General features: G+C 43.1%; 1 protein-coding gene across 1 annotated transcript in view; it reads left to right on the plus strand.

Annotated features, from left to right (window-relative positions):
- The first annotated feature begins 621 nt into the window (after positions 1-621).
- The window catches only part of STEEP1 (STING1 ER exit protein 1), a 46,422-nt gene continuing 34,078 nt past the window's right edge, over positions 622-12,965 (plus strand). The window contains exon 1 of the mRNA XM_063430996.1: positions 622-849. Coding sequence (XP_063287066.1) covers positions 726-849 — 124 coding nt within the window. The 5' untranslated portion in view covers positions 622-725. The remainder of the gene's footprint in view (positions 850-12,965) is intronic.

Here is a 12,965-nt window from a genome sequence, read left to right on the forward strand (position 1 = left end):
CTCAGACCATCCACGACAGGCCGTGGAACATAAAAGGGCAAAGCCTGCGTCTTCGTTATAATATATAATATTATAATAATAGTTATACGTTATAATATTCTCTTGTATTTCTGTTTTTTTGATCTTGGCTATCCTGATTATTCTCTTTTCTGTAATCCTTGCACTCAGCATTTGTTCCTTGCTTCTCTGACTCGGCTTGTCCCTGACTGTTCTCTGTCTCTCAAACGTAAAACCACTGTTATACCGGTATACATTTATTTCTATTATCTGTTACACACTGCATGTAGGGCCGCTTAGTAATCATGACAAGAATCATAGGAGTGGTAGCAGCATGTTTTGGGGATGAGAGTCATAAAATGGAAAATGAGATTTACTTGCTAGATCAACTTCCTCATTTTTTGTGTCACTAGAACATTAATGGGTAACTCCAACCCTGATAAAAAAAAAAAAAGAAAGAAATGTACATTATAAATTATTTATGGGGCATAACTATCATGTGTCCCGCCCAACCCCCACCTCTTTCACTCCCCATCCTGACATCACCTAGTCAGTGAACATACCCCCTCTAATGAAACATAGCTTTACCATCCTGCAGCAGTAACCAGTGTTTTACTGGTGATCAATAAAGTTTTCTATTCAAAGCAGTGCCTCTCACGTCATCATCCCGCGACCGATGTGAATCCGCTCTATAGCCTGGAGAGCAAGGCAGTGGAAGGTGCGGAAAGATGCCGAAGGTCGTGTCTCGCTCGGTGGTCTGTTCGGATACCCGGGACCGGGAGGAGTACGATGACGGAGAAAAGCCCCTCCATGTTTATTACTGTCTGTGCGGGCAGATGGTGCTGGTTCTGGGTGAGTACGGCTTATATTAGCGGTCTGACCCGGAAGAGCTGCAGCTCCAGAGTCACATTTGGGAAGCTGTCTGTTAAAACTGTTTAATATCCATCACATGGGGTCACCAGGCAACTTAGAGCGATCTTTCTCAATATCTGTAGTAGAGCATGCTCAATATTGCCATATTATTAATTATTATTATTATTATTATTATACACTCTGATTATCTCTACCTCTCGTGTACAACATGGGCAGCATCAGACCTGCATGGAATATCATAGAGCCATCCACAACTTTAGGTAGGGGGTGACTTAAAAAGGGAGAGAACTATTTTAATGTGGTCTCTGTGAATTATTTTAAAGATCTCACTGGAAAACTGCAAGAGATCTTGCCCAACATATGGTGTTTAGATTAGAGGTGTCAGGAGAGTATCCCTATTTTGGGATCTCTTTGTCCCACTTTTCTATCCTAATGTCCCTCTTTTATTGGAGCTCTGTATTGTTGGTGTGTCTGAGTGTATAGCAGAGCTCCACAGCGATAATGCAGTAATGTCTTTTTTAAAACTACATGCTTTCAAGAATCAGTCTTTGTAAATAAGATACATTGGTATTGTTCTGAATTACATTTTAGTTGCATATATTAATACTAGTTGGTCACCCAAAACAATAGCCCTGGCCACAAACCCGCTCACCTAACGCGTACACGTTTTGATCAAAATAAAACAAACAAAACTTGGAATTTGACTCTGTTTAACCGTAATTAACCTCTTTCGTATTAAAGCGGCACTGTCATGGCTGAATCCTGTTTTTTGTTAGTTTTTTTTTAACCCCCCCCCCCTCGACTCCACTACATCTAATTGACCCAATACTACCTCGTTTTTAAACTTTTATTTACTAGCTGGACCTAGGTTCTGGGCGCCACCATCTTTGTGTGGGTAGATGAAGTCCCTGTAGGAGACGTCATCTGCCAGGGGGCCATAAAAACAATTGGACACCTATTGTCCACGCCCCGGCTCCCACCCCTGAGCGGCGGGTGGGGGCCCTAAATGATTAAGGGGGGGGGACCGATTGTCCTTCCCCCCCCCCCCCCCGCCTGCACCCCTGAGCGGCGGGTGGGGGGCCATAAAAACAATGAGGGGGGACCTTTTTTTGACCCCAAACGTAAATGGGTCTCCCCCCCCCCCCCTCAAGGTGACTAGGGTCCCCAAGCCCATAGTCATCCTCCCCCCACCCAAAATAAAAATTATTAAACCTCTACCTACCCCCCCCCCCCACCTTACCCTACAAATAGTGAGAGGCGAATAAAAGAACTACCGTTTATACTCGAGTATAAGCCGAGTTTTTCAGCCCATTTTTTGGGCTGAAAAACCCCAACTCGGCTTATACTCGAGTCAAGGTCTGTATTATGGCAATTTTCATTGCCATAATACAGACTGGGGGGAGAGGGGGGCTGGCAGGAAGCTGTAACTTACCTTCACCGCAGCTCCTGTCAGCTCCCTTCTCTCTCCTCCGTCCGTGCAGCTCCCAGGTCAGCTTCCTCTGCAACTCTCGCGAGAGCCGCGGGGTCAGAGCGTTGCCACGGGTTACTGTGGCAACGCTCCGCGCGGCCGCGAGAGTTGCAGAGGAAGCTGACCTGGGAGCTGCACGGACGGAGGAGAGAGAAGGGAGCTGACAGGAGCTGCGGTGAAGGTAAGTTACAGCTTCCTGCCAGCCCCCCTCCTACAGCCCATCCACTGGACCACCAGGGAGTGAGAGCCCCCCTCCCTGGCCAGCTAACAGGCAGGGAGGGGGGACGAAAAAATAAAAATATGAATAAAACAAATAATAAGAAAAAAAAATATTACAATAATAATAACAAAAAAATTAATACAATTAATAATAAAATAAAAAAATAATTACCTAAAAAAAAATAACAAAAAAAAATATTAAGATAATAATTAAATAATAATTAATAAAATGCCCAACCCCCACCAATGCTCTGCACACACACACACACACACACACACACACACACTGCACTCATTCATACACACACTGCACTCATTCATACACACACTGCACTGCATTCATTATACACACACTGCACTCATATACACACACTACACTCATACACACACTGCACTCCATTCATTATATACACACTGCATTCATACACACACTGCACTCATATACACACACTGCACTCATATACACACACTGCACTCATACACACACACTGCACTCATACACACACACTGCACTCATACACACACACTGCACTCATACACACACACTGCACTCATACACACACACTGCACTCATACACACACACTGCACTCATACACACACACTGCACTCATACACACACACTGCACTCATACACACACACTGCACTCATACACACACACTGCACTCATACACACACACTGCACTCATACACACACACTGCACTCATACACACACACTGCACTCATACACACACACTGCACTCATACACACACACTGCACTCATACACACACACTGCACTCATACACACACACTGCACTCATACACACACACTGCACTCATACACACACACTGCACTCATACACACACACTGCACTCATACACACACACTGCACTCATACACACACACTGCACTCATACACACACTGCATTCATTATATACACACGCTGTAAATAAATATGCAGTTAATATAATTTTTTTAGGATCTAATTTTATTTAGAAATTTACCTGTAGCTGCTTCATTTCCCACCCTAGTCTTATACTCGAGTCAATACGTTTTCCCAATTTTTGGGGGTAAAATTAGGGGCCTCGGCTTATATTCGGGTCGGCTTATACTCGAGTATATACGGTAAGTGCCTGTAAAAAAATAAATAAGTTACCATTTGATGTCTTCTTTTTTTTTAAAAAATCTTTTTTTTTAGCCCCAAAAAAGGACAAATAAAAACCATAATACCCAACGAACTTGTAAAAAATATAAAACCATAGCGCTAAAAAAAAACTGACAAAAAAGAAAAACACAACGCTAAAAAATAAATCCATCTTCGCACAGCGCAGACTGAGCTCCGCAGGGCCGGGAAAGGCTTATAAAGCCTTCCCGTGCCCTGCAATTTGACTCAGAACACTCTGATTGGTTGACTTGGAATTCAACCAACCAGAGTGATAGTCATTTTACACAGCGTGGGAAAGTTCTTTGGAATTTTCCCACACTGTGTAAAATAGCACAGAGCACTCTGATTGCATGGCTTGAAAAAAAGCTCAGTCTGTGCCGTGCCCTCGCCGCGTGAAGATGGATTAATTTTTTTAGTGTCTGATTTTTATTTTTTATTTTGCATTTTTTTTTCTTGCGTTCGGATTTTTTATTTTATTTTTTTTACAAGTTCGACGGATATTATGGTTTTTATTTGGCCTTTTTGGGGGCTGGAAAATGAAGATTTTAGAAAAAAAACCGACATCAAATGGCAAGTTATTTATTTTTTTACAGGCACTTATTTCTTATATTCCACCCTCACTATTTTTAGGGTGAGGGGGTAGGTAGGGGTTTAATATTTTTTCTTTTTTGGGTGACTAGGGGCTTTGGGACCCCTAGTCACCTCCCACCCACCCACCCCATTGCTATTTAGGGCCTCCACCCGCTGGTCAGGGGGTTGGGGACAATAGGTCCCCCCATTGTTATTTAGGGCCGCCACTCAGGGGTGGGGGCCGAGGGGCAGGACAATAGGTCCTACCCCCTATTGTTATTTAGGGCCCCCACCCGCCGCTCAGTGGTGGGGGCCGGGGGGGGGGGGGGGAGGACAATAGCCCCCCCCCCCATTGTTATTTAGGGCCCCCACCCGCCGCTCAGGGTGTGTGTGTGTATGTATATATATATATATACTGTGACAAACTCCCCTCTCCAAGTGAGTTTGCCAGGAGCTCTGGTGGAGCCTGCTTGCCAGCCTCCTGCCCACAGATTATGGGCCCTGCAGGGAAACCTGTAAAAGACTACCAAACTTGACCGACCGTTAGCACTGATTTCATGGAACTGTTTTGGGCAAAGGACCATGGGCACGGTCGGTCAAAATTATTGTGGGGATATCATGTGTTTTGGGATACTTTTGGGACTTTTTAGAAATGTTTTTTTTTCTGTGCTTGGAGGTAATTGGATTAGAATTAGTACAGTTATTGATCCAATTACCTCCCAAGCAGAGGGGAGGGATTATGTGCTGTGTGTGGGAGTGCCTTACATTGTAAATGTGTTGTTATTTGTTTGTAAGTTTGTGTCCCTGTTCCCAACAAGGTCCATGTGGGTGTACCCCTTGCTTGGGGACTTGCATAAAAGGCAAAGTGTGGCACCATTAAAGTCTATTCCAGCTTGCACTCCAAAACTGTGTGTCCTGTAATTGGAGGGAAAGAAGATTTACTCTTGTGTCTGCTGTTCCAGCTTGTAGGGGATTCAACAGGGAAAGTCCTTGTAAGGACTAGAACTAATTCCCCATTCGGCTCCAGGAAGGAGCATTTTCAGGGCCCCAGTCAAGCCACGGCAACTGTGGGCAGAAGTGCTGCGGTTTGTCCCCTGTTCCAGCTAGGAAACGGTCCTTGGTGGAGCTGGCTCCGCTACATATATAATTTTATTTTACACTGTTTTTAAAACTTTATTTTACTTTTATTACAGGCAGCAGGGGGACTACCTGTCATTCCAGGCACTCCCCCTGCTGGCACTGCTATGGACGGCTCTTCCGTCCATGTGATCGTGAGGTACTCGCGATCACATGGCCCAGGAGGGCCAGATCGGCTGCAGGGGGCCTCCCTGGGATGCCAGGTAAGTTTCCCCCCCCCCCCATCGCGATCGCCGGTGAGCAGGTTAATCCCCTGGACAGCGAGGATGTGCTTTGCTGCCCACCGGCATTTAGATCCGGGTCCCCAAGGACGGCATAGCACGTCCGCTGTCCTTAAGGGGTTAAAGGAACACTATTGTGTTAGGAATACAATTATGTATTCCTACCTACAGTGCACTAATCACAGTTTAGGTGACCGGGCCAGTGCTGCCAGATTTTAAAGGTTATTTACCTTCCAGACCTTGTTGCGCGGTCTCCCCTGTGATGCTCCTCCTCTTTCGATGAGATTTTCAACTGAGATATACTATAGGAAAGCATTGGGAGACTAGTGCGCATGCTGCGCCAATAGGATGGCTTCTCTTAGACCATCTTATTAAAAACAAAACAAAAAAAAGTTTTTTTCCACTATTTCACAGAAGCGCCTTTAGTGTCAGTTATATTGGCAGCCACTAGGCTAACCAACAATGAAAACATTGCTGTTTCTGCAATGGTAATAGGAGGTACATGGCACCCAGACCATAACCTATTACCTAAACAATTTAAAGCATGCATTTTTGTTTTCAACACATTTTATTTTTGTATGAGTAAACATATGCACAGTATATTGGAATATCTATTTAAGGACTCTAATAGATAAACAGCATGTAAGTAAAAGGATAGAAGTCCTGAAGCAAAAAACTATCTCAGGTAAAAATGACTGCCATTCTATCTCTCTAATAAATTAACCTGTCACCACTATTCATGGTGTGGAACAGAAATAGACGAAGAAACCATAAAGAAGAGCGCCAAAATTATTTTATTTTTTAATTTTTTTTTAAAATGGGTAGATGAAGGTAAGAAAGGGGAAGGAAAGAAAAATAAAGTGACTAAAGCTAATTTAAAATGGGGCAAAAAAAAAAAACCTGCAGGGCAGAAAGGAAGGAGTACTATGGAGGCACTGGACGCCTGCCAAACACTGATATCTGATAGTCAAAAGAGAGTTGGTGAAGTGCAGACCATTGAGGCAAGATTCTATGGAAACCAATTCAGGTTGTGGACTGTACGTTTGTCATGGAACCTAGCCAACAGGTGCTCATTACTGTATAAACTCACTGTATAAACTAATCTTATTCACTAGCATTTAAAATAACAAATGCGAAAGCTGCACACCTTGTGACACAACATAAAGTTTTACTCCAAACCATAAACAGCCCAATTGATTAATATACTATGCATAGGGCATTACTCTAAGGTCTCTCTACCCTCCGCCCACATAAAACTTGTAAATATAAGTTTTTACTCATCTGCAAACGAGTTCCAGGCAACGTCCCCTCACTTGATAATCCACCAAGGTTCAACACATCCAGATCACAGAGAACAAAGGATCTGGTTAAAAATGATTGCCTTCATCTCTCTTCTGTTAGTTCCAGCAAAATAATTTGAGTCTTGGGAGTCTATCCTCTACAATAGCGCTCTCTGGCATATACGGATTCCTCAAATAGTTTCTGTCCAAGATTTTAAACAAGGACCTGAATCAAAGGATCCTCATATCCTTCAAGGTCAAGAACAACCTCACTTGGTGGCTGGAGGATCACATTCTTTATCTGGGATTTCCTCTTGGCCAGGTGTAATGTTTATTGTTTACAATGAATGCCTATCAAACCGATTGGGGAGCACATCTGGGTTCTCATAACATCCAAGGTTTATGGAACCACACATTGACTCATCAATCCTCAAATGTTCTTAAGCTGCAAGCAGTTTTTCAAGCCGTTCTCCTCTCTGAAACATTGTTGAGGGTAGACAACACCTCGGTAGTTGCTTTTATCAGTCTTCAAGGGTTGACAAAAAGTAGAGGCCTGATAAAGATAATTTCTACTCTGATGGCATTGTCAGAGAGGAACTTCAAGCCTGTGTATCTCTCGGGGAAGTAAATGTCTTAGCGGATTTCCTGAGCAGTGTGACATTGGATCCAACAGAATGTTCTCTCTCCTATCAGGCATTCCAGAAATGGGGCCTTCCTCAAGTAGATCTAATGGCAACATTTCAGAACAACAAAATGGAAAGGTATTCTCGCAATTCTTCAACCCTTTGTAAGACAGGGATTACTTGTCTTGCAAGTGGAGATTCAATCGGGCGTATGTGTTTTTACACTACCGTCACATATTGCCTTTTGTTGAAGAGGATTCAGCAAGAACTAGCATTCATTCCTCATTGGTCCAGACACCTGTGGTTTCCCCTATTGCAGAGACTATCCCCAGACCCTACATTGGAACCAGGTCATCCAGCACCCCATCCTTGAAATTGATGATATGGAGATTGAAAGGCAGTGCCTCTTAAAGAAAGGCTTCTGTGACTATAATTGAGAATTTTCTCTGAGCACAGAAGAAATCTACCTCTTCAACCTATTATCGCTTTTGGGAAATTTTGTATGACTGGCGTGTTCTTCATAATGTTCCCCCTCAGTCTCCTGAGATTATCAACATTTTTTAGTTCCTTATTATCGGATAAACAGCTTGCTTTCATCTATGATATTGGCAGATTGTTGTGGCTAGATCTTCTAGCTATTGGGTTAGCAGGCATGTTCTTTCCTTGGCCTTGTAATATAGTTTCTAATAAATGTTGCATCATGCTTTGTATTTCTTGGCTTCCTTTGTTCTTCATCTCTTATGTCTTTAGCTCAGGTATTACCACGGATATATCTTGGAAAACAGAAAATGTATTCCATACTTACTAATATTTCCCCCCCGCCCCCACATATAGGCGATGGCAGCACTACATTTCCGCCCTTACTTTTGCCCTTAGGGGGATGGAGTCTCTTAATATTTAATTGGGTTTCTTGTCCTATTTAAGAGTAGTGGGAGGTATACCCAAATGTAGTGCAGCCATGGGCTAAATTCGGAGAAAGTATGGAATTAATTTTCTGTTTTGTCAGTGTCTGTCAGTTCCTGTTATATGCATGAAAGTTGAGTGTTGGATTAACTTGTCACCTCCAGCAGAAAGTGTATTACAGACAGAATGGACATTACGAGAAGTGCTTGATAATTGAAGAGAAGGAAGGAGTGGTATGTGAATGATGGCTGAGAAATGTATTGTGAAAGATGGTGAAGAACTGTAAAAATGCTTGAGCAAAGTGAGTATTAAGTTGTGCCCAGGATTTGGAGCATCATCCTCGGTATCTATAAAGAAATTTGTTCAGAGAGTATAAACAGGAAGTGCTTAGTATTGCTAAAGCATATCATTAATGCTTTCTGGTGGCAGTGTAATAAATCCATGAGATTTATAGTGAGTGTTTCCAGAACCCAGCAATAACATAACTTTTGACTGAAACATGGGTTATCCCCAGTTCCAGTTTAGTGGGAGTTTTTGTTTTGTTACCACAATATGTCTTAGACTAGAGTAACTATAAACACACAGTTGTTAACGTTTTTGTATCCTGTAAAAATGTCTCCGCTTGTGATGTGCCATCACAGATCATGTGATTAGAATTGACCGCTTAAATGCAGCTTTAGAAATTACATATACCCTAAAAGGACGATTTAGGCACTGCAGCTACCTCCTGTTTTACCCAGCTTTAGAAATGCCAGGATTGTTTGACATCATGGCATTTTTTTTTTTCTGTGGCAGGTATATTATTTAATAAAAGAGGTGATAGGGTACGCAACTCGACCTAACCATTACAGCCCGCTGTCTAGAATTCCTTGGCACAGTCACTAGGTTTAAGAACTGTTTGATATAAACAGGTCTTACTTGGGCCCAAGAAACTTTCCTGCCTTACTGCTCTGGCATTGCAGAATTAATGTTTCCACATTATAATTGTCAATTTAGTTGAACATGGACGGCATTGACTGTGGATCTACCAGCAGGGGGACTGTCTGAAATATCAGACAGTCCCCCTGCTGGTGGGAAGTAATAAAAAAAAAAATCATTAAAACGTGTAAAATAAAATAAATATATTTATAAATCTATAATATGTATATATTATGTATATACATATTATATATATATTTAACGTCATACATAGTGTATTTTAATACTAATATAAGTACATTAAAATACACTTAGAATGATGTTACATATATATAATATACATAAAAAAAATATACAAAAAATTCACTGCCTTATTCACAATTCCTCCGAGTGCTGCGAAATAATTCTAACTTTAACAAAGCTCAAGAACAACTTAAAAGTATGTGGAATAAATTTCGGGAGCGTGGATACAGTAACTATGTGTTACAAAAAGCTCTCAACAGATGCCTTACAACTACTGATACTTCATCATCCACGGCACAACCCAAGAGATTGGTCTTCCCTACTACATATACTACATCGTCATTAAAATTCAGGGACATCATCCACGACAACTGGAGAATACTAAAAAATTATGTCACTCTACCGGCCATTTTCCAACAACCACCCATGATCTGTTACAAAAGGAATAAAAACCTGAAGGATCTACTAGTAAAGACAGACCCTACACACTGTTACTTGAAGGAGAAAACGGTGCAGAACCTGGGTTGTTATCGTTGCCTTGGATGTGTAACCTGCGGACATATGATCCCAGGTAAAACATTCACCCATCCACACACAGGCACCAGTTATCGTATACAACATCGTCTAACGTGCACGAGTGACTTTGTGGTCTATAAATTGATGTGTCCTTGTGGGTTAACCTACATCGGAAAGACCGATCTACCCTTGAGAGAAAGAATCCGTAACCATAGATCGAGCATCAGGACGGCATACAGGGATAACAAATCTGAACTACCAGTTGCCAAACACTTCCTTGAATTAGGACACACTCTCCCATCCATGAAATTGAAGGCTATCGACCATGTTCCCATGCCTAGAAGGGGAGGTGACCGCAAAAAGATGCTCTTGCAGAGAGAGCTATATTGGATCAGGACATTACAAACTGTCCACCCGAATGGATTGAATGAGAAGTATTCGTTGTCTGCTTTTCTATGATATGCTTACCCTGACACTAGCTGTTATGGGAGTTTGGTACCCATCCAATGGGTTTAGGTACCATCTCTATGGCTCAGCGTGTTGTGTTGTAGAGGTCACTTGTATGGCCCATTTCATCGTATTGTATTATCTGAGGATATTATGGTAACATAGACTCTATGCTTAATATGGCTCTTTCCTGCATATTTAGGAGTCCTGTGTAGTTCTAGGACAGGGGTAGGCAACCTTTTAGCAGCACTGTGCCGATATCGGATTGTGATGTCCCGTAGCGTGCCGGTCCTATTTTTTTTAAAATGAGGTGTGTAGGCTGCCGTATCCTGCTTGTGTTATTTTTACTGTAATTGCTTGGTATCGTTGTATTTGTGCGTATATGCAGTGCCGTCTTTAATATTGACTGGACCCTGGGCAAAGCATTTGTTTGGGGCCCCCTGGACCCTGTCCCCCGCAGTGGCGGACCTAAAGTAGAGCGGTGCAAGAATTTTTTTGGGCCTCCCTTTTGCACGAGTGATTAAAAGGTAGATCCCCATCTGTCGTGCAACTCCAGTAATGCATTGACAGCTGGGGCTCTACCATTTACCCATGTTTCCAGGTCTTAGCACTAAGTGGTTTTTGTGTGTTTGAATGTAAACAGGTTTTTGTATGGAATATGTTTGTATGTGGTGTTGGCGTGACTGCAAGCATGTATTTGTGTAGTGTTGGTTTTTGAATGCAGGGGTGTATTTACATATAATTTTGGTGTGTAACACAGACATGTGTTTGTACGTAGTGTTGAAATTTGAATGTAGGGGTGTATTTGTGTGTAGTGTTAGTGTGTGAATGCTGAGATGTATGCACATATACACGCACACAGAGATATATACACACTGAAACACACATACAGATATACTGACACACACACACACACACAGATATACTGACACAGATTTACTGACACACACACACACAGACATACTAACACACACACACACACACACACACACACACACACACACAGACATGCTGACACACACACAGACATGCTGACACACACACAGACATGCTGACACACACACAGACATGCTGACACACACACAGACATGCTGACACACACACAGACATGCTGACACACACACAGACATGCTGACACACACACAGACATGCTGACACACACACAGACATGCTGACACACACACAGACATGCTGACACACACACAGATATACTGACACACAAACATACTGACACATACACAGATATACTGACACACAGATATACTGACACACACACAGACACATACTGACACTGACATACTGACACACACACACACTGATATACCGACACACACATAGTGACACACACACTGACAGACATACTGACACAGACATACACACATACAGATATACTGACACACACACAAAAATTACACTTTTAAACCCACCCTCCAGTTTCCTACCTTTCCTGCTGGTGGCTGAAGGAGTTGGGGTCTGGCTCCCTCAGCCAGCCCCCCACCACTCTGCCTACTCTTCTTTCCCGCACGCTCCTCTCTTTGTGGGAGGAAGTGATGCACGGCCGTCACTTCCTCCCAGCCTGTTGCCAACAAGCAAGGGGCCCACTCGCGCTGTTAAAGCGCCTCAGTGCGCCACCGGGACTCTGCTGACAGAAGCCCACCGTGTGGCCCTTTGTGCACGGGCCACCCGGTGGGCCTCCTTAGTGTGCGGATTACCGGCCGGGGGTTAGAAGTAGTTGAGGCCAGCGGGGCTCACGGTGCAGCTGCCCAGTTTGCCCCACGTTAAAGACGGCCCTGCGTATATTAGCTATTATATTGTATATGTTCATGAGTAGTGGTATTGTGTATGACACATATGACACATATGACACGTGAGTTGTGTATGGGGGCTGCTTGTGGAATTGTGTGCATGGATATGTCACATTTTGTGTTTGGTAGAATGTGTGGGGGCTGTTTGAGGTATTGCATGTGAGAGACTGCATGTGGGGTTGTGTGCATGTATGTAGATTGTTAGTGGTGTTGCGTTTATGCAGATTATGTGTATGTTTGTGTGTGGGCTGTCCGTACTATTTGTATGAGGGATTACACAGGAATGCAGGATTCTGCATTTCTGTGTATATCTGGCAGTCTGGGTGGCTTCCCTGGGTTCCAGTGGGGACCAGACCGGCCAGGTACATGTCAAGGACAGGAGCTGCAACAGCAACTGCAAGCTGCTCTACTACAGTGTGGATTCCTATTCACAAGTGCTGTGAGGAAGTGATCTGAGATCACTTCCTCTACGTGCTGCAATGCATAAATTGAGGATTGTCCTTCACCACCTTTTCGGATTAGCAGATATCTGAAGTTTTACTGGGACTCTTGATAGGCCAGAGCCTATTTGTCTCTAGCAGCCTTGAGTGCCGTGCA

This window comes from Pelobates fuscus, chromosome 9 (assembly GCF_036172605.1).
Source record: "Pelobates fuscus isolate aPelFus1 chromosome 9, aPelFus1.pri, whole genome shotgun sequence".
Classification (NCBI taxonomy): Eukaryota; Metazoa; Chordata; class Amphibia; order Anura; family Pelobatidae; genus Pelobates; species Pelobates fuscus.